The 21,113-nt window shown below is 54.5% G+C and overlaps 1 protein-coding gene across 2 annotated transcripts; it reads right to left on the bottom strand.

Moving 5' to 3' along the window:
* Positions 1-8,643: 8,643 nt before the first annotated feature.
* On the bottom strand, positions 8,644-16,045 carry Nxph3 (neurexophilin 3). 2 transcript variants are annotated; one of them, XM_047545367.1, is made up of 2 exons: positions 15,524-16,045; positions 8,644-13,156 (listed from the first exon to the last, which is right to left on the bottom strand). In XM_047545367.1, the coding sequence occupies exons 1-2, from the start codon at positions 15,575-15,577 to the stop codon at positions 12,452-12,454; spliced, it is 759 nt and encodes a 252-aa protein (XP_047401323.1). In that variant the 5' UTR covers positions 15,578-16,045; the 3' UTR covers positions 8,644-12,451. The 2 variants fall into 2 exon arrangements, with proteins under 2 accessions (XP_047401323.1, XP_047401324.1); XM_047545368.1 differs by lacking the exon at positions 15,524-16,045 and adding an exon at positions 15,187-15,278.
* Positions 16,046-21,113: the final 5,068 nt, after the last annotated feature.

The following is a 21,113-nucleotide window of genomic DNA, read 5'->3' as shown; positions in this document are numbered from 1 at the left end:
GTGTGGTCTCCAGCGCATCCTTCATGGCCCCATTGTCTCTGAGCAAGATTTTTAGAAAAGAAAGAAAGAAGCATCAGGCTTTGGCCAGCATGCCAAAGGGTAATCATCCCCAGGGTCCTCTACTCCCACCCAAGGTGAAGAATTCTGCCTAGAGTTGGCCGCTTGAGAATGAATTTTTACAGCCTTTTTGTTTTCTTCACTAGTAGCTTATTTATACATTCAATACACAGCATGCCAAGAACCGTGGTGGTTTCTAGGTCTATGCGGTTAGAAACACTGATGACTCCCACCCCTCATAGAAGTTTACTATCCAGTGGAGAGTGTCCTTAATAATCCCACAAATACATGCTATTAAACTGTGGCCAGTCCCCTGAAGGAAATGCACAGGGCACCACGTTAGTCTGGGGCATCCAGAAAGGTTTTCCTAAGAAAGCACCTTTGGAATTGGGTGCTGACAGAGGAGAAGCTGGCCTCTTGGGAAAGCTGGGGGAGGCCAATTCCACACAGAGGAAATTGCATACACAAAATCCTGAGGCAGGGGAGCGCCTGGTGTGTTCTAGGAGCCAGAGGAGGCTGGGAGGCTGGAGTATGGAGAGCAAGTTAGAAGCTAGATGTACAGACCCTTCCTAGGTCACATTTAGGGGTTCTGGTACTAAGAGCAATGGGAAACCCACTGAGGAGTTTTAGATAGGCGGGGATGACAAGATTGGCATTTTAATACGTTCTCTGGCTGGAGTTTAAGGAAAGCTAATGTTGGCCTTGCGGGGCGGATGAAGGCCGGAGATACTGGAACTGGAAGAAAGGAGGTAGAAGAGCTGGAAAAAAGTAGGTGGAATTGAGCGACATTTAGGGGCAAATGTGGCAGAACTCCATGATGGTTTGGATAGAGTAAGAACTAAAAGGTTTCTGGCATGTGTGGTTAGATGGATTCACCAGAATAGAGAGCAATGAGAAGGAAGACACTTGAGGGAAGTCAGACCATTAACTTTTTTTCTTTTTTTTTTTTTTTTTTGCCGTGCTGGGGATTGAACCCAGGGCCTTGTGCTTGCAAGGCAAGCACTCTACCAACTGAGCTATATCCCCAGCCCACCATTAACTTTATTTTACTTGATTATGAGATTCCTTGAGAACAAATGAAGAATACCACAAGGATTGTTGAATTTATGAGCCTAGAGTTCAGAGAATAGGTTGGGACTGGAGAGATGATCTGAAGGATGCTGGCTTATAGGTGCCATCAAAGTCCTGGGATTTGTTGGGTAACCAAGGAGGAAAATGAGGAAAGAAGGGGACCCAGGACTAGAACTTAAGGAATTCTTATATTTAAAGGCTCATAAGAGCTGTGAATGTAGCTCGATGGTAGAGCATGTCCTTAGCATATAAAAAGGCTTTTGAGTTTGACTCCCAGCCCCCACCACGCACACACATGCACACACAAACACACACACACACACAATGGTTGGTAAAGGAGAAGTGGTGGCCAGAGAGCTATAGGAAGGAAACAAAGTCAAGAGAACCAAGAAGAAAAAGTTTAAAATGTCAACAAAAGAAAGAATGTAAAATGCCCATTAGAATCCTAGCCAAGACCATTTGAGGGAAGGGGCCTGTGTCTGTCAACTTTTTTATTGCTATGACAAAAACACCTAAGAAAAACAACTTAGAAGAGGAGATTTTTATTTTGGATCACAGTTTCAGAACTTTTAGTCCATGGTTGGCCAGTTCGATTACTCTGGGCCTGAGGTGAGACAGAACATCATGGGGGAAGGGTGTGTGTGGGGGAAAGCTGCTCAGTTCATGGCAGGCAAGTAGAGAGAGAGAGACAGGAAGGGGCCACAGACAAGATAGAGTCCCCCAGGCATGCCCTCAATGACCTACTTCCTTCAACCGTGCCCCACCTGCCCAATGTTTCCACCGCCTCTGAGTGGTCCACTCAGCTCTTGATGATTAATCCATGGGTAATGTCAGAGCACTCGTGATCAATCACTTCCCAAGAGCCCCACCTCTGCACGTTGCTGCATTGGGGATCAAACCTTCAACACATGAGACTTTGAGGGACATTTGAGATCCAAACCATAATAGGGCCCCAACTGGGGTGAGGTGAGGAGTGGGTAGAAGGTGAGGAACTGGAGAGAGTAGTAGAGGCAAGTCTTCCGAGTCTGGCTGGGCAGGGAAGGACAAAGCAACTGGAGGAAGCAAAGGAATAAAGGTGGGACAGTGTTGTTTGTCTATAGGATGAAAGGGACACCAGCATGCTTAAAGCTGATGGGAAGTACCCACCAGCGAGGAAGTGGTTGAAGCCCCAAGTTCCAGTAGAGAGAGGACAATCTGTACTGTGAGGCTCCCAGTGCTGGTAGAAGAGGGAGAGGCTCAGGTAAGGAGAGGCCCAACTTCTCTCTGCATGAGGAGGGTCCTGCAGAAACAAGTGGGCTTGTCTCATAATGGGAAGGTGAGCAAGTTTTCACCTGGTGGCTTGGATATTTTCCAGCGTTCAGTAGAATTGAGGTCAATGGAGAGGACTTCTGGGAAAGGGCAAGATGCACCTAGGCAGTGCTGAGAGGCCAGCAGGCTAGTATGCAGGGAGCACAGCACTTGGTGTCTGGTAACCTGGCTGTCACCTCCCAGGCCACTCACAACCCTGGCCAGAGTACTGGCCTGTGTAAGCCTTTGCTTTCTCATCTGTAAAATGGGCATATTGCACAGGGTCCTTAGGGGGAGTTAATGAGGAAATATATGTCATGTTCTTAGTGTGTGCCTGTTATTGGATAAAGGTTCCAAAAAGGCAAGCTGGAATTGCTATGTGATGATTACTGTTTCTAACCTAAGCCTTACATGGCTTTTTGAGTCCATTTCCTTTTGGAATTTCTTGGATTGAAATGTAAGTCTTTGATGAGGCACTGAAATGGGCACCGTGAGGCCTATGGGGATCTTCTGCAGCAGGCTGCATCCTGAGGAGACTGGCTGGTCTGATGTCCTGCCAGGCTCCTGCTTCTCACTGCGTGGCAACGAGCCCACTGAGGTCCTAGAAAAAGACCACGCCAAGTCTTTCGGGGACCTGGAAATCCCTCTTTCATTCTTCATTTTTGATCCTCACTGTCATCACTATGATTCTCTCCAGAAGTTGAGATTAGGCAGCCGGAATCACTTCGCCTTCTAGGTTTGGGAATAAGGGTTGGAGAAGAGCGACGGCACCGGAGCCGTTTCTTGGGCTGTGGTGCTTGGCCGGGGAAGGATGGATCCGTCTGCTGAATTGAGCCTTTCTCCCCGTCATGGGCTTTCTTCTTTTGCTTCTTTTTGCCTTTCTTTTCTGCCTGCTGTTCCTCCCCTCTTCTGGAGCATAGGAGCTTTCATTTATTTCTTCCCTGTTTTCCTAGACATTTCTCTCTCCATCTCCAGTCCCGCTCACTAGAGTGACATCTTGAGCCTGATCCTGCCGCATTAAAAAAAAAAAAAAAAAAAAAAAAAAAAAAAAAAAACCCTCCCGTTCTCATCTCCGCGGAGATGTGGCAGATGGCAGAGCCTGGCTGAGCGGCAGCAGCCCCCATCCCAGCCAGGGAGCTGCCAGGACTGGTGAATGGGGCAGTGACATGCCTTTCCACACTTGTGGACCCCCATCTACCCCCTACTTGGGATTCCCCCAAGCCAAATTGCTCTCAGGTACTGCGGAAGCAGTGTGGAAATGTGGCTGCCTCTCAAACCGTGTCTCTCCCTGTCTCTTGGGAGATTTCATGTAGCAACTGAGCTTCTGGGTCAAGACTCACTGACGGGACCCTGAGTGTGCTCCCCATACACACGGCCCTTGTCAGTGTGCGAGGAGCAGGGCGCACAAGGCTGTCCTCAGGGAACTCATCATGTGGCAAAATGGGCATGATCCTTGCCATCAGGGGTGCAGCTCAAGACAGGGACACATTTCACACACCTACCCACAGAGAGGACCCACAAGGGGCTCTGGAGCCATCCAGGCTGACAAGAAATTCATCAGTGGGTGTATGGAGGTGATGAGGATGGGCAAGGAGAGGACAGGAGCGGGCCTGAATAGAGCATGGCTGGCGGGCAGGAGGGTGCCCCAGGCCTGACCACTGCTTGGCCGACTGCTTTGGCTGTTGAACTCTGCTTCTGCAGCTCGTGCATGTTTATGGGTAGATGTCCGTGGGCAGTGCACAGAGGAAACCCATCAGTGCGCAGGAAGGGCTTCTGGAAGTCCTGCAAAATGGGATTCTGGACCCAAGAGCAGTGGGAATGCAACAAGTGCCCCTCCCTTATCCAAAATAAGAGAAAGCACAGAAGATTCCTTTTCGTGTGTCACCTTTTATAAACATGACAGACTTCTGGCCTTCCCTAGGTTCCCCCTCCCCCATCCCTCACACATTCTTCCTGCAGCAAGGAATGACAGAGTGCCTGGCCACTCTTCCTGGTGTGGCCAGGATCAGGGGTGGGGTGTGGGGTTGTGATCCAAGCGGCTGTGCCGGGAGCGCTCCCTGTGTGCCAAACACAGTGCCAGCTGCCTTACTTATTCCAACTCATGGCAAACCTCTGAGAGGTAAAGAGCATTCCCACTTTACAGATGAAAAAGTTGGGGCACAAAGGTGTTTGGCAACTTGCCCAACATCTATAATTAGGAAGTGGCAGAGCAAGGATTTGAATTGAGGCCTCCATTCTCTCAGCTGCTGCTCTGCACGACCTGCACTGAGAAGAAAGAGACCCTAGCACAGACTGACCCTCCCAGGCCTGCCAATATGATCCCAGGGACTGGGGGAGCCAGGTGGCAATAACCCAGCACTGATGGTACTCACCACGAACAGCGCCAATCTGTCCCTCTCCGTAACCATGTGGGCAGGTAGGGGAAGAATTGTCACCCAGGGTCCAGGGAGGTAAGAGGACTGGATTAAGTAAGGAAGATTCAAACCCAGACCTCTTCAAACATCCTGGCATGTCCCTGCTTGGCCCTCATGTGAGGGGGGCCCAGGCTCCATAAGACCCAGTAAGTCATTCTCCCCCAAACCATGAAGGGATCTGGGGTAAAGACCCCTGGTTTAATGGAAAGAGAGGTTACCAGATTAGAGGCCCAGAGGCTGTGGGTTTTTCTTCCACTGAATGGTCCTGGGCAAGACCCTGCCCTACCCTGTGCTCAGGAGCTCACCAAGGTCTCTAAAGACCTTTCTAGAGAAGACAGCCTACACTAGGGAGCGAGCACCAGCAATGACATGCTGCCATCTCCTCTTCTGCCTGCACCCTTCCTGGAGGGCCTGGGAATGCGGGAGTGTTAGCGGTGTGGCGCGGCAGCTCATCTTCCTGTTGCCACTTCCTCTCCCACTGGTGGGACGAAGGCTGTGATCATGTGGCAAAGTGACATCCAATGAAGTGTAGCAGGGTTGGCCTCCTGTGCAGACTTGGATGTGCCAGGGAGCTTGTTGACTACACCCCAGAGGAAGTACCGACCAGACAGGGCACACAGCCCCTCCCGCCAGGAGTCTCCAGACTGATGGGGAGGACAGCTTGTTTCCAGTTTCTGGTTAGTCAAGAGGGGACAACCACATTTCCTGCTCTGAGAGTCCCCAAGTGGGCAGGTGTACAGCATTGTAGATGCAACCTGACTCCAGAGTAGGAGCAGCTCTTTAGAGATTGGGGATGATGGGGGTGACAGAGGAAGCAGGGTTCAGGAACATTTGGAGAGGAAGGCAGGTACACAAGGCCTAGGCTTTGGAGGACTCGTTCCATAAAGTAAAGTACAGAAGCTCCTGGGCAATAGCTTTCGAAGGGAAACTGGAGGTGGGGAAGGGCCTAATGGTTCCCACCTGCCCCAAACTGCTTCCTCTTAGGTCTCTTGCTTTAGTTTCAGCCCCTGGTGTCACACCGACCCCAATAGTGCATATATTCTCTGTCAGGGGACTACTCCAGTGTGAACCAATACCTCTTCCCCTGGACCTCCTGGCCCAGTGGAGACCAGCTGGAACTTTCAGAGGTTTTATTAAACAATATTTGTTGAGTGAATAAGTACTAAGGGAGAACAGAAGGGGTATTAACGGATGATGTCCACAAGGCCTAAAAATAGTCCAGCTCACGAGTCTGGATTTCTGAGTCTGTCCTTGCCAGGGCTTGGCAGACTCTGGCCTGGCGGGGCTCCTTCTGCCTGCAGAGGGAGGAGGCAGTTGGGGCCCTACGCCACAGGGGGTCTTACTAGTCCCCCCAAAACCACATGACCCATCTGTCACCCCCTTCACCTCTCTCCCCAGAATCATGACCCCTTGAGGAAAGGGGCATGGCTTTTCTTTAGTGGGTACGGAGGTGTCCCTGTTTCTTGAGCCAGGCCACTGAAGAGAAATCAGAGCTGTGGCTGCTCTTATCCAGGGTGGCCTGGTCAGGGAGTGCCAAGGTCTCAGGAGCCCTTAGAACTGACCTTAAACAGGCTGGCTGATCTCTCCCCAGCTCAAAACTAAGACTGAAAGCTTTGGATCCAACAGCCTGGTGCTCTGTTCCCAGGGGCCTGGTTTCCTCCACCCAGTGCTTAGCTGTACCCTGTAGACCGGACAAGGAGCCCAGGACACACGGGCTGCTCCATCTGGTTTGTGGCCACCAGGGTGGGAGAACCTCCTCCCGAGCCTGGGCTCTCTGAGTGCTGAAAGGGCAGCTGCCACTCTGCCCCATGGTCGGTTCCCCTCCCACAGCAGCCCCCTCCTGCCTTGGACTTCCAAAGCTGTGTTGTTGCAGGTAATTAAAGGGTTTTAATTAAATTAGGATCCCATCTGGCTGGGATCAGTCAGGCCCTTAACGAGGATTGTGTGTCACCAACATCAGAATGTGGATGGGGACTTAGACATGTGGGGGCTAAATTAGGGGACTAGAGGCCCTTCAGACAGGGGTAGAGGATCCTCTGAGCCCCTCCGAGGCTCCCAGAACTGTAGCAGCTTATTCTACCTCCAGAAATGGAGGCCATGTGCCCTAGATGATGTAGGAGGCCAGGGAGGACCAGAGCTTTCCTAAATTTGCTTTTGCCTGTGAGTCTATAAACCTCTTTGATGTGTTGTAATATATGTGGGAATTATCTCAGTTCTACAGATGAGGAAACTGAGGTCCACAGGAAAAAAGTGCACTAACACCTGTGGAGACAGAGACCCAAAACACAGTGGCTTAAATAAAGTAGAAGTTTGATTTTTCCCAGTTAGACATGGTAGCTGATAATCCTGGCTATTCAGGAAGTTGAGAAAGAGGACCTCAAGTTTAAGGCCAGTCTGGGCAACTTAACAAGACCCTGTCTCAAAAAATAAAAGGGCTGGGGATGTAACTGGCTGATAAGACACCACTGAGTTCAATCTCCAGTACTGCCAAATAAAAAAGAATTTTGATTTTCCTCTTACCCAGAAGGCTGAAGGTAGGCTGTGCAGGGCTGCTTTGACATTTCTATTAAACAAGTTTTCAGGGATCAAGACTTCTTCCAACTCACTACTCCGCCACATCTAAGGTGTAACTTTTATCCCCATCGTCTAAGATGCAGTTTGAGCTAACAATCACAGAATTTCAGGCAACAGGGTGGAAGGTGGAATAAAGAAGAAGCAAAGAGTGTACACCGATTGTCTTAAGATTTCTGGAACTTGCCATATAGCCATATCTTAATCACATGACCACAGCGAGGTATAGGGAGGTGGAGAAATGTAGTAGTTATTTCAGCCATGTGCCCAGCTAACAGCTAAGGATCTCATTACTATGGGGAAAGGGGAAATAGATCCTAGGGGGTGAGTGAGTGCCTCTGCTATGCACGTCACAGGGCAGAACAGGACAGGAACCCAGGTCTTCTACCTACCTCTAGCTTGGGACCCTTTCACCTATTTTTATCAGGAACTGAAGTCAACACAACTTTATCTCCAAAACCAAAGAGAGAAAATAGCATTCAATGAGCATTTTATTTTATTTTCCCAATGGGGCTCCAAGGTAGTTAGAACCTTAGTTTTCACAGAAGGAGTCTCCAGGAGATTGTGTCTTTTGTCCAAGACTGCCCAGCTAATAAATCACAGGCCCAGGACAAGAACCTGGACAGGGCTTCCTGGACTTTATACATCCATGTTGCCTTTTCATTGATTTCATCCATGTTGCTGGTTTGTCCCTTGGGACCACCTAGCCAGGTGGCCCTGGAATGATGCACTGAAAGGCTTTGAACTGGGCATCGTTGGTGCCACTTATTATTGGGCCAAGGTTTGAGCTCAGCAGGCCAACAGGAAACAAGGTCCCCTGTGGAACCAGGACCAGCCCCCAAACCACCATGTCAGGTCTTCTCTGGTATTTGTGCCTTGGGGATGGTATCAGCTACTACTCTAGGACTTTGGCATAATCAGTAGGTGCCGCCCCCACCCCATCTTGCCTCTGCCTGGTGGGGCTGATGGTGCCTCTTGTCGCCTGTCACCCCAGCCCCCAGTTCTCCTGGCAGCACCACAGGACTGAGAGTCTTCGGAAGTAACATTTCTCTCTCCCACTCCCAGCCATGACATTGGATCACTTCCCACAGAGCAGAGTGACTGTTTCACTGTGTCTCCCTCATGCCCCTACATATACCCACTGGATGATCCCCATCCCTGGTCATCCTATGACCTTCAGTTAACTCCACCCCCATAAGTCCCTTCCCCCAGCTTCCCCACCCACCCACCCACCTCTGTGCCTCTGAGCAACAGGCCTCTCTGCGGGAGCCTGCCACATGCAAGGTCATCAGCATTCCTGCCAAGGATGGGGAGGGGGTGACTCAGTTCCTGCTTGCTCATCTCAGGGAAGGAGAATGGGGGGACCAGACACCCATTCGCTTTTGCCTTAAGCTCCATCAAGAGGAGAACTCAGCATCGCTGCCAGTTGACCTGACACGTGTTCCCTCTTGCTGGCTCTGCAGACTGCTGAGAAGGCGCACCCTGGAGACGGGGACGGCGAGGACCAGGCGGTGCCTCTGTGCAGAGCTGAGGGGCAGAGGCAGCCTCCAGGTGTCCTGTCGCTTAGAAAAGAGCAAGCGGTCCCTCTTTCATCAATAGCGCGGTTCTGGGCATCAGAGTGGGGACTCCAGCCTGATGAGAGAGGCACGGCTTCCATCCAGGGACCCTCAGTAAGAAGGGACCCTGCCCTCAGGGAGCGCTCATTCTGACGAGGGAGGCACAGATACTGGCCTCAGGAATTTAATCTAATTTAATCGCAATCTAATGAAGGTGGCCCAGATCCTGGCTCCATGTGCTCCCGTTTGATACAGTGGGGGATACAGTTATGTCTTCAAAGAGCCCCCGATCGGGTAGGTTTGCTTCAGGGGCTCCATTCTGATGGGGGAGACTGAGTGGATGCAGGAGCAGGACAGGAATGGTCACCAAATAGTCCAGGGAGATTTCAGACTGCTCTGCAGGGCATTAGGGGGAGGCCACAGGAATGGGGTGAAGGTGGGCCTCAGACTTTCTCAATGGGAAGGAGATGGGCTCCTTCAAGAGGAACCAACTCTCCCGTAAGTGTGGGAATGGCGAGGGTGGAGGTCACTGCACTTTATGGACCCCAGCTGGGGTCCATCTCTGTGGCGGAAGCCATAGACGTTGCCCGCAAGGACAGACGTAGCTGCCTTCTTAGCCCTCGGAAGTTGGGTGGACCTGTTACTCATGTGAAGACACGAGGACTCAGGAGGTATCTGGCAAGAATAGTAGGAACCAGAGGCCTATTCCAAAGAATTAAGATTTTAAAGGAAGTCTGTTAGCAAAAATTCAAGCTAGAAGAGCAGCCTGGTTACCGGGGAAGGCAGAAAGGGGGGAAGGAGGCAGCAGAGTGTGCATGAGGGTGAAATGAAGTTATTAAAATGAACCCACCCCCTGTGCAGGCAGAACTGTGTGCCAGGAAGGCCGAGCCCTCCAGCTGTCGGCAGCATCTGGCTCTCTGCGGGAGGAGAGGAGCAGGAGGAGGTGGGTCAGAGCGCCCCCAGGTCCTGCTGAGAGTTCAGCCATGCCACACAGGACAGAGAGCTGGGGCAGCCCCACCGCTCCTTCCTGTCCTCCTCCAGACCCCAAAGCACCATACGAGGTCCCCCTTGGTGTCTAGAGGGCATCGTGGGTGGAAGTACCTCCAGAGTCCAGCAGTGCCAAGCCTCCTATGGTCTGGCCCACGTCCCCAAGCCTCTCTGAACTCTAAGCACCTGTCCACAGGGTGGAGAGGGAGAAAGTGGCTTGGAGGGGCAGGTGCATCTCAAGTTGGCTCAGGAGAGGCGGCCCCAGGAAGCAGGGGCAGAGGAATGCTGCAATGGGTACATGAGCGCAAGTCACTTCTTTCTTTTCTTTTTTCTTTTTTTTTTTTTTTTGCGGTGCTGGGGATCAAACCCAGGGACTTGTGCTTGCAAGGCAAGCACTCTACCGACTGAGCTATCTCCCAGCCCTCAAGTCACTTCTTTCTAAGTCACTTCACATAAGGTGGGTTTGCACCAAGGTGGCTTTTAAGCCCACATGGCTCTGTGCTGCAGTGTGTCAGTGGGTGTGCGGGCTCAGCACTGCTGGGCAGGGGCAAAGGCCGGGGTGGTGAGTCCATATATCCTTGAGCCAGGACATTCCCCACTGTGGCTACAGTGCCGAAGGAGCACAGACCTCCCAAGAGAAAGGACCCAGGATGACCTCCAGAGGGACTGTGGCCAGGGCTCCAGCCTTCCCCTCACTGATCCCCTCAAGGACCAACCAATTTCCTGGCAGGAGTCCTGGGTAACCACCCATTCTGAGGCTTGCCTACCCACCATCCGGGAGGGAATGGCTGTGTTCAGGCTCCTTTGTCTTTTACTCCACCCCAGCCTGTGGATCCTCTAAAAGGACCCTGCCCCAGGAGAAGTAGATGGAAATTACAACTGGGAGAGAGCATGGAGAAATCTCCTTGTCCTATGGAGCCAAAGTCAAAAAGGACCCTTCTCAAATGGTGGTTCCCTGGACAGCAGCAGCAACATCTACCTGGGGGCTCATTACACAAGCAAATCCTTAGGGCCCACCCAAACCCACTAAATTAGGTGACCTAGGAATCTGTGTTGTCACAAACCTTCTAGATGAGTCAGATGCCCACCCACCTAGAACCCCTGGGCTGGGCAGACCTCTCATGTTAAAACTGAAAGAGACCAGAGAGGACAATGAACTTAACCCAGGCCACACAGCAAATTAGTGGCAGAGCAAGGATTCCACTGGTCCTCTGCCACTAGGGGTGGCCTGGATGGCAATTCAGGGAGGACAAGGTGCACCCTGATTCGGCCCATCTCACTCACCAGCTCTTCCTCCACCAGCTGTTCTTGCAGAGGCAACCCCCAGCCCCATGAGCACCAAGCATGGGGTAGTTACTCTGTTTCTGATGCTGGATCTGGTAGCCTGGAAAGGGGGCTGGAGAGGTAGCCCTGGAGCCTTAGTGACACCAGCTCCACCAGCTGACGGAGCCCTGCAGCTCTGCTGCCCAGCAATGTCCTGCCGCTGAGAAATGCTGACTGGACCAGGGGCTCTTGGGGCCCTCTCTCCTGGACAACTCAGAATGCAGTGTCCTGGGGAAAGCTTTATTCCCTGTTCCAAGAACAAGACTCTGCACACAGAAGTTGACAATCAGGTGATTTCACGAGACTTCCCGCCCCTCCCCCCGACCCACAGACAGACACTAGGGAACAGACCCAGCATGCCCTCCAAGTCCTACCCCAGGCTCGTCCCTATCAGGAGAGGTGCACTCTGACAGGTGGGGCTGACTATTGAGGGACCACTCTCAGCAGGGGGTGCGGTGCAGGAGGGACACAGCACACAGGTGGTCTTCCACCCATGGCTTTAGAGCTAGGAGGACCACCATTGTCCTCTCTCAGTTTAACAATGGTGCGCTATCAGCAAGAGGGTAGGTAAGAGAGCAGAGTGCTGGCAGGAGGGGGGATTGTGGAAGGGGGTGGCTGGCTGGAGACCGACGGTCTATTTGTCCAAACCTCAAAGCCCTCAAGGTGACGACTTCAGTCTCCTGCTGTTCTCTGTGCAAGAAAGAGGCTGAGGGCTGCCCACCACTGGCTCCTAGGAAGCCTCACCTCAGCCAGCCATCCTAAGTGACCACTTGGTGTCTACACTGATGGAACCCCCCTCTGCCTGATGCTGTCGTCTCTCAGGATGGCCAGGAGGGAGCCATAGTCTTCTCCATGACTTGATCTGGGGCCACCCTGGTCTGACCGCCCAGGGGCCTCAGGGCCTGACGTTCGCCTTGGCTCCATGGGAAGCCCTGTAGGGGACCCAGAGCCCACTCCTCCCCCAGTGCTCCTGGGTTCCAGCAGCTCCACAACTCAGGGTGGGGCCAGCACTGGGGACCCTTTCGCTCCACTTGGTCCTGGCCCCACCTGGCATCTCCTTCTCTCCGCCCCTCCCTCCCTGCCTGAGGCCCATCCCCTTCCCTGCCCAGCGTCCAGACACATGGCCTCCTGCACTGGCAGACCTGTCCTTCCAACCCTGGCCTGGCCTCTGTGGCCTGCCCAGGGTCACCCAGAGGGGTAGTAGGGGGTGTCGCTGTGGTAGTTGTAATCTGGGCACACCTTCTGGACCAGCCGGTAGTCTGTACTATAGAAGGCGATGTAGACGCAGACGACTTTGAAGGGCTGGGAGCAGCTCCAGGTGGCTGAGCTCTGAGCGTGGTCTCGGGAACAGGTTTTGGCTGGGTCGTGGGTGCAGAGGGAGGTCCGGCGGCCCCGTTCTACCTTCTCCCACTCCATCCGGCAGTTGAAGATTTTGGAGGCCTTGGCTTCAATGAAGATCTGCTGCTCCTGGTGGAACTCCACAGCTTTGCTGGGGGGCACGAGGCTGATGGAGATGTTGCCCTGACCCGTGGCATTGTGTCGGAAGTGGACGCTGAAGGTCCCGTTGCCGTGGTCCACAATCTTCCCCGTGACGAGCAGGTTCAGGGCCACTGTCTTGATGTTGGAATAGAAGTCACCCCAGCCAAATATTTTCTTCACCTTGGCTGAGGGTGGGGGGGTGTGGTTCGGGCGGTTGGGGGGCTGCCCAAGGACCCCCCAAGCCTCCCCAGGCGGAACCAGCAGCCCTAGGAGAGTGGAGTTGGCCATGGGGCGGGACTTAGGTGAGATGTGGCCCCGCTTCCGAGGCACCCGGGGCCGGGGCTGGCCCTCATGGTCATCATGCTCAGGGTCCTCTGAGCCAGGGGGACCGTCATCCTGGCCACAGATGACCTACGGAAGGGAGTTGGAAAGACAGTGAGAGCTCTGTACCCAAAGGATATAGGAATTCTGGTCTATCACTCCCCGCCACAGTATTATCTCTGTCCCTGTCCTTTCCCCTCTGACTCAGGGCTGAGGGGCCCCTGAATGTTGCCCACTTACACTGGGGTCAGCATGACTGTGGCTTGAGTCACATGTTTGGACACTTAAGTCACTCCCACACCCTCTCCCTACTGTCCTGTCTTCAAATCTGGAAGGATGGTCAGAAATTCTTTCTAGTGGACTGTGGCACCAGACACACAAGGCCCCTGTGCCCTAGGCAGTCCCGGTCTGATGGGGGAGACTCAGCTGCTGATCTTGGAAAAGTCCGTCTGATGGTAAAATCCCCTAGTCCGATGGAAGAGGTAGAAACCCTGCCTCTGTGAAGCACGCAGTCCGATTCGGGAGGCACATTCTCTGCCCTCAAAGAGCCCTGAGTCAGTTAGGGGAGCCCCTTACTAACCTGGGGTCTTCCAATAGACAGGAGAACAGTTCCTGCCTTTTGGGACTTTCCTAGCCTATTGGGCGAGACACCATCCCTAATCTAGGATAACTGCTACTCTTAGATGCAAAAAGAGCCAACAGTCAGTGAAATAAGAACACAGAATCCAGTGAAATTCTCTGTCAAGTACAAATAAATGCAGCGTAGGTTTTGGCAGGAGGACTAGGGGGAGCCGGGAAGGGAGTGCCACACCCAGGATGGCCTAGGGTATGGAAAGCCAAACGCTTCTCTGGGGAACATTGATGATGACATGCCAAGATGTTACTTGCATTATGAGTAGGACTTCTTATTATTCCCATTTCACAGAGGACATCAGGGCTCAGAGGTTACATCAGAGCAAACAAGACTAAGGTCACATAGGGTCAGGCCTCCCATTACGCCATGTATTCCCAGCCTCACAGACCAGATGTCTTTAAAAAAGAATTTTATCCAAGCCCCATTCCCACCCCAAATGTCCTGTAAAACTCGGCCAGGGCTGGTCCTGCCTCTGCAGGCTCAGTTACAGTGACAGGCCGCACCCAGGGAAGCTTCCTGGAGGAGGGAAGAGAGCCAGGAGGGCTGGCCTGACCCAGGTCCTTGGCAGCTCTGCAGGGTCTCAGGGAGGTTAGGTTTCCTGAGGGCAGCCGCCTGCTTGTGTATTTGCTCAGTTTTTGAGAGTTCTCACCCATTTGTCTGCCACCAGCCCTGGGGACACCAGATCCGCTGGCAGTACAGGGGCCTGGTAGTGACAATGGAATTGGGGTGCCGGATGTGGATATCCAAAGGAGTTTGGGAGCCTCACGCCCCTTGTTCTGGCCTTGGCAGGGCCTGCGACTGTGTGCTGTGGCCAAGCCCATCTCTGCCCCAAGGCCAAGACTGGCCTGCCTGGAGGGCCCCTGGTGGGGTTCATTCAGAGGGAGGCTCCTGGGGCTGGATGCAGGGCTGCTCACCTGTATGTACTTGACCCTGGGGGTCACAGCTGAAAGGGCCCCAGGTAAGGACTAAGCAGGGAAGGGCTCTTCCAACAGTGGAACCAGGGTGCTGGCACAGGGGATTATTGTTTTGAGAGAAGAGGCACATCCAGATGTGGAGGGGTTTCTCCAGGATGGAGCTGGGGCGGGGTGGGGCGGGGGCCGTCGGGCGCTGAGTAGCAGGGGAGTTAAGCCCTGGGTTGGGGTCGGGGTGGGGTTCCTCTGCGTCCTGGGCCGCCGGGAAGCCGCGAGCCAGCGCCCGGGGAGCGGGTTCAGGGCGCTCCGCTCATCTACCGCGAGCGCCCGGGGCGGGAGCCGCCTGCCCAGGTCCTGTGGGGCTCCGGCTGCGCGCAGCCAGGAGAGGAGAGGAAAACAACAGGCGAGGAGGGAGGGAGCGGGAGGGAAGGCGGGAGGGAGGGACGCGGGGGCCGCCCCCTGCCTGGACTGTCTCCGCGCGCTGGGGCACCTGGAGCCCAGGGCTGTCTGGGTCCCAGAGGTCCGGGGAGAAACCCGTATCCCCTGACCTGGCAGGTCACCGGCTCCACACCTACCCCTCCCATCCTCGCTCCGTGCGTCCCGGGATGCCGAGAAGGGGTCGGATAACCCTTGGCGACTCGGCTCCGGGCCTTTTCCCTAGTGCTTGTCGCACCTCCGGCCACCAGCCGCGGAGTGGGTGGGCCAGTCCAGCACCCTTCTCCCCGCCCCTATTAACCCTATCTGTCCAGTCTCCGGCCTCGGACCCGCCCTCTCCCCCCAGCCTTCAGTCTTCCCCTCCATCCCTGGGATGCCGGGGGAAGGGAGAAAGTTTCAGGGCTCAGAAGCTTCCCGCGCTCTCCCCCGATGCTCCGGGCCCCCGCCCCTCCGCGCAGCTCCCCGCGGACCACTCACCAGATAGAGGCTGCCCTGCACTAGGAACACGAAGCAGCAGCGAGTCAGTTGCATCGTCCTCTTCTGCTCTGGTCCGCCTTCCTCTTTTCCCTTTCGGGGTCCCAGGCCCCTTTCTCCCCTTCCTGTTCCTTTAGGCGCGCCGTCCCATGCTCCAGTCCTTGGCGGCTCGCGGCCCTCCCCTCAGCCAGTCTCCCAGGACCGACCCCGCCCCCTTCGGTCCAGCTGTACAGCCGCCGCCCCCCACCCCGAGTCCAGCTGTGCCCGGCGCGTCCCCGCTCGAGGTCCCAGATGTGTGCCCCGAGCGCCTCGAAGGGCTCCAGCTGCACCGCGGTTCCGCGGCTCCAAATATGCGCTCGGCGCCCCTCTCGGTTCCAGCGGCTCGGCTCTCACCCAGATGTGCTGGGGACCTGCGCGCGCGCCCGTCCCCGGTGCTAATTCCCCAGACCAGACGGCCCCTCCCGCCCCGTCGCAGCGCGCCCCCTGGCGGACGCCCCGGGCCGCGCTCAGCCTCGGCCGCCCGCTCCCCGCGCTGCGCCCCGCCAGACTGGAGCGCTCCTGGCGCCCAGGCGGCTCCGGCTTCCTCGTCCCTCCCTCTGGCGGCGGCGGCGGCGGCAGGTACGGTGAGCCCAGCCGGTACCTCCGGAGTTAACTCCTCCCCTGCCGGTCCGCAGCTCGGGGACCGAGGACGCTGGCTCTCCAGCGAAGGGGGCAGGACGTGGGGCGGAGTAACTGGGAAAGGAACAGAGAGGGTGATAGCAAGGCATGAGGGCCCTACCTTTTCAACCCCTCTGGCAGGACACTGTTTTCCCTAGCAAGCATCGGAAATCTGCTGCCCTACCCCCAACCCTGGGAGTCCTGGAATTTGGAAAGATAATGTTATCCAAATCCATTCTAAGAGAACATCTTCCTTATTGTAACCTTGATGCCAAGGAAGTTCTTCTAAGTGTCTAGCCTTCACTCCTTTTGTTATCACGGTGTATTCCTTTCCTTCTCTACTTATAAGGAGCTGGAATAATCACTAGACCTCAGTAATAACTACGAAGCATTTGTCTGGGGTCCTAGTCACTAGGCACTAGGCTGGATTCTGGGACAGCAGGCAAGGGTAAACCTCCTGAGAAGTTGGGGAGCCTCCAGGGAGACTCTTCCTCTGTTCTTCACTACTTACCCTCTCTGTGACACAGGAGGGTCACCAGGTTGAGAGGGGGCTCCTGCTCTAGTTGGATCTCTGGTTTCTGCAAACCTTCAGGCTTGCAGAAGGACAAGAAGAGAAAGACCCTCATATTAGATTCCCAAAGGCAGGGGCCTATCCTCCATCGCCCCCACTGTCTGACATTTCAGGGCCTCTTTAGTCTTTAGAAAAATAAAAGGTCAAGTCCTGGTTCCTTTTGGAGGCTGCGAGGATGAGGAGGTACCTTTGGAGGTAGCATTTGGAGTGGCCCTAGCCCGGGCTGGATTTGGGGGGCATGCACTCCTCCCCGTGGTGCTCTGAGGTCCAGCTTGGTCCCTGGCTACAGCCCCCAGCATGCACCCAGCCTCCTCCCCCACCATCTGCCAGGCGGGTGCGCGGGGAATGCAGATGAATCTTAATATCAGCCTGGGCCAAGTTCGAAGAGGGAGACAGACTGCAGAACCAAGGCAGCATCCAGAGCCCCCTGTGTTCCCTGGCACCCTAGGCCATACCAGGATGTGGCAGCTCTTCCTGGTGGTGGTGGGGGGCCTGTCTGTGTCTAGTCAAAGACCCCAAAAGCCAGGGGAGGAGGGAACAGGTAAATCCATGTTTGGCCTCTCAGCCTGTAGTCCGGCTGAAAGGAAGAAGCTGTCAGCCTGAGCGTGGGCAGCTAGTTCCGGTGTTCAGTTAGGCAGAGGCATAACTGAGCCCACTCCTTGCCCAGTTCAGAAGGTCCTGTCCCCCCAGGAGAGCCCAGCAAACCCAGCAGAAAGAGCTCTTTTTTCAGGCCAGACAGTTCTACATTCCACTCCAGACCTGGACCTGCTGTGTGACCTTGGGTAGGTTACTTTGGTTCTCTGATGCCAGTTTCCTGATCTGTTGTTGCAAGAACGAAATGAGATGAAATGTGCAAACAAAGTGCAGGCGCGATGGCTGGCGGGTAGTCGTAGGAGTGCAATAAATGGAAGTTCTCGTTTTTCCACTTCCCACACATTTACTGGGGCTGCTCCTCCTGCTAGGCTTGCCCTCGCTCCCCTCTTGGTCATTCCTGGCTCTCACTTCCTTCAAGTTCCTGCTCTGCATTCATCCATCAACCACTGGCCGAGCCTGTCCTCAGTGCCAGGCGCCGGGCCAGGGGCTGGATACAGAGATGAATGGGACACCATCCCTGCCCTCAAGGATCTCATCGGCTAGTGCAGAACAGAGACTTGAAAATCGATAGGTATAACCCACTGTGGTGACCAGAATACCAGATCCTTGCACAGGGCATTATATGGATGCACTGGGGAAGGTGGGAATGGGCAGGAAGGTCAGGGGCAACTTTCTGGAGGAGGTGTCATGAAGTTGTGGGGAGGTGTCCTGGCCAAGCAAGGGCTATTCCTGGCAGGGGGCATTGAGTGATCACAGGTCTGGAGGCCAGAACTGGAAACAGCCTGCTGTTCCTAGAGCCCTGAGGGAGGGGGGAGGCGGATCAGACCACAGAGGAGCTTATGTGTCAGGTCAAGAGGTTGGGACCCTCGTCTATGGGGAACCTTTGAAAATTTTTAAGTAGGCTGGTGATTATACCAGATTTGCTTTTTTTTTTTTTTTTTTTTGGAGAATTCACTAGAAAGAAGAGAGGCTAGAGGGAGACAGAAGGGGAGAGACTCAGTTAGGAGATGAATGCACTGCTCTGGGGCAGGTGGGGAGGCTGAAGACATCTTTTGGAGGCCAAGTGATCAGACCTGATTGATGCTGAGGTGGGGGAGGGGAGGGAGGGAGTCAGTCTGTGGCTTGGGCAGCAAGCTGGATGATCAATGAGGGGGCACCACAGGCAAGGGAGGGGGATGGGGCCGGAGAAGGGGGTGAAGGTTAGCTTTGGTCTTGCCAAGTCTGGGTGCTTTGGGCCATTCGAGGGCAGGAGGAAGTCTAGCCTGAAGTGTGGGAGATGTCCGAGGAGCAGTAGGCATTGGTAGAGGCCCCTGAGCATGCTGGCATTGAAGAGATGGGCAGAGGAAGAGAGCCACCAAAGGCTCCCAGGAGTCATGGGCATCCAGGGGCAAGGAAGGCAGGTGGGGCCGATCCAGGAACGCTAGGAGGCTCTCCCGCTGGCGCGAGTGTGCCTAGTGGAGTGTGCACAGTGCATAGTGAACACCATGCAACATCTAAGATGCCACCTCCATGGAGCTGGGGACCCAGGACTTTGTGTTTTTATAGCCCCTTCCCCACCCGGGGGGATATGGATGGAAGTGGCCTCTGGGCCTCACTATGGAAAAACCCCAGTGTAGGGAGTGTCAGGAGAGAAGGAATGAGCCACAGCACAAAGGAGCAGAGAGACCTGGCCGGAGAGACACAGAGAAGTGACCACTGGGTGTAGCTGAGATTCCTCCAGCCACTCTACCCAACCTTGGTCCCTCCAGCTGCTCCCAGGGCAGGAAGACAGACCTCAGACACAGGATGCTGTGCGCCAAGCATGATCACACAGCTCTGCCGGGGATAACCGCCATTCGGGTTCAGATCCTCTCCCCCCAAGCCCCGCCCCCACTGTGCTGTGCACACACACAGCTGAAGAGCAAGGACTGAATGCCGCACCGTGTCCACCAGCACCTGGCTAAAGGTTGGTCAGGGCATTTGCTTAGCACCTCTGATGCCTCCCCGGCTTCTCTCCCTGCTGGAAGAATCCTGCCTCTGTGGCTTCCCCCTCCTCGCTGCCTCCCCAGTGCCACCGGAATGAACACAACACAGTGGGGACCTGTTCAGTGCTTAGCCAATGAATGGGAAATGGGGTTCCTGATGGTTTGAAAGGCAGAGAGTAGATGCCACTGAGCCAGCTGGAGTGGAGAGGTCTGGGGGAGAGGCGGGAGGAGATCATTATTGTTAATAATCTCCCATGTTTAGCTGGCAATTTACAATTTGAAAGTGTTGGGATAGAGTACTATGTATAGGTATTAGGGAGGCCTAGAGGGAAACCCTAATTCAAATGAAAGGCCAAGCTCAGATCCCAGAGAGATTAGTCTGCAACGATGTGTGGATCAGCTCAGGTGGGAGGGGAAGGAAAGAACCTTCCAGGCAGAGGAAGCAGCTCATGCAAAGGCCAGAGATGAAAGCAAGCCTGGGAGTGGGGTTCTGAGGAGGATGGGATGAAAGACTCATTTGTTCCACAAATAGTTATCAAGTGTCTACTTTTATGTCCGGTCCTGGGCTGGGTGTGGGGTGCGGCTGCGGATGGTAGAGACTGCAGTCCTTATTTGCATGGAGACTTTGGGCTGGGAGGGAGACAGAGATGCAACAGCTAAGCACGAGAACATATGAGCTCTGAGATGTTGGCAAGTGGTATGAAGAAAGAAGAAAGGCAAGTTCCAGGAGAGAAAGGAAGAGGGGTCCTCACTGACTCAGGCCGAAAGGATGAGGAGGCCTGGGTCAGCCAGAGAGCAGAGGCAAGGCCTTCTGGGCAGAGGGGACAGTACGTGCAGAGACCCTGAGCCCAGGGAGTGCTTAGTACTTTGGAGGAGCGGAAGGAAGGTGAGCATGGTGAAGGTGGAGATTGGACCCGAGGCCACCAGAGATGGGGGGCAGGGGCTTGATAAAGCAGGGCTTTATGGGTCAAGGTATTGGTTTGCAGTTTTTTTGTGATTAAAGGCGACTTTTTGTTTTGCTTATGAGTTGTAAACAGGGTGCTTTAGAGAGATCACCAGAAAGATGGTTCTGGCAACAGTGGAGAGGGGAATCAGAGGGTGTGGGAAACTGGAGGCTGGGAGGTGATGGCAGTCTGAATTAGGACAGAGACAGCAGGGGTGTCAGGAAGCAGTGTCAGGGAAGACAGGAAGGATGGCCCTGAAAGATGCCTACCAGGTGGAAGGACAGGCTATGGGAGTTGAAGGGTCAAAGCTGACCCCCAGCACTCTGGCCTAGGGAACACAGGTGTGGGGAGAATAAGTGTAGCCCCCTTCTGGTCAGGTGGCCTGTAAAGGGCTTAGGGGTACTCAGGTGCAGTGAGTATCAGGGGCAGAGTGGAGGGACAAGATTGGGCCATGTGTGAGCCTGGAGAATGTGTGTGCAGGGTGAGGGTGGGAGAGCAAGCAAAGGACAGACCACCAGGGAATGCAGGAGGCCACCAGAGCCAGGCTCCTCTTATAGAAAGGAGGTGGGCCCCTCGGGTGAAGAGGGAGAGAGAGGAGAGACACCCCAGTGGGGGACAAGGGAGCAAGAAGGACCGCAGAATCCCTGACTTGGAAGGCCCTGAGGGGAGTTGTTAATATCCCAAATTGTGCATACCTCAGTCCTGAGAGGTCATTTGTCTATCCTCCTGTCTGCACAGGACCTCACCAACCAGGGGAGACCTTCTCCTGGGAGAAGTGGAGTCCTGCAGCCCTGCATTGGGGGTCTGGCTCTGAGATGCACTCAGATTTGGGGTAGGCTGTCCTTTTCTTGGGCCTCAGCTTT

Source organism: Sciurus carolinensis, chromosome 3, assembly GCF_902686445.1.
Source record: "Sciurus carolinensis chromosome 3, mSciCar1.2, whole genome shotgun sequence".
NCBI lineage: Eukaryota > Metazoa > Chordata > Mammalia > Rodentia > Sciuridae > Sciurus > Sciurus carolinensis.
The sequence above is the reverse complement of the archived record's forward strand: the minus strand, read 5'-3'. Positions and strand labels throughout refer to the sequence as shown.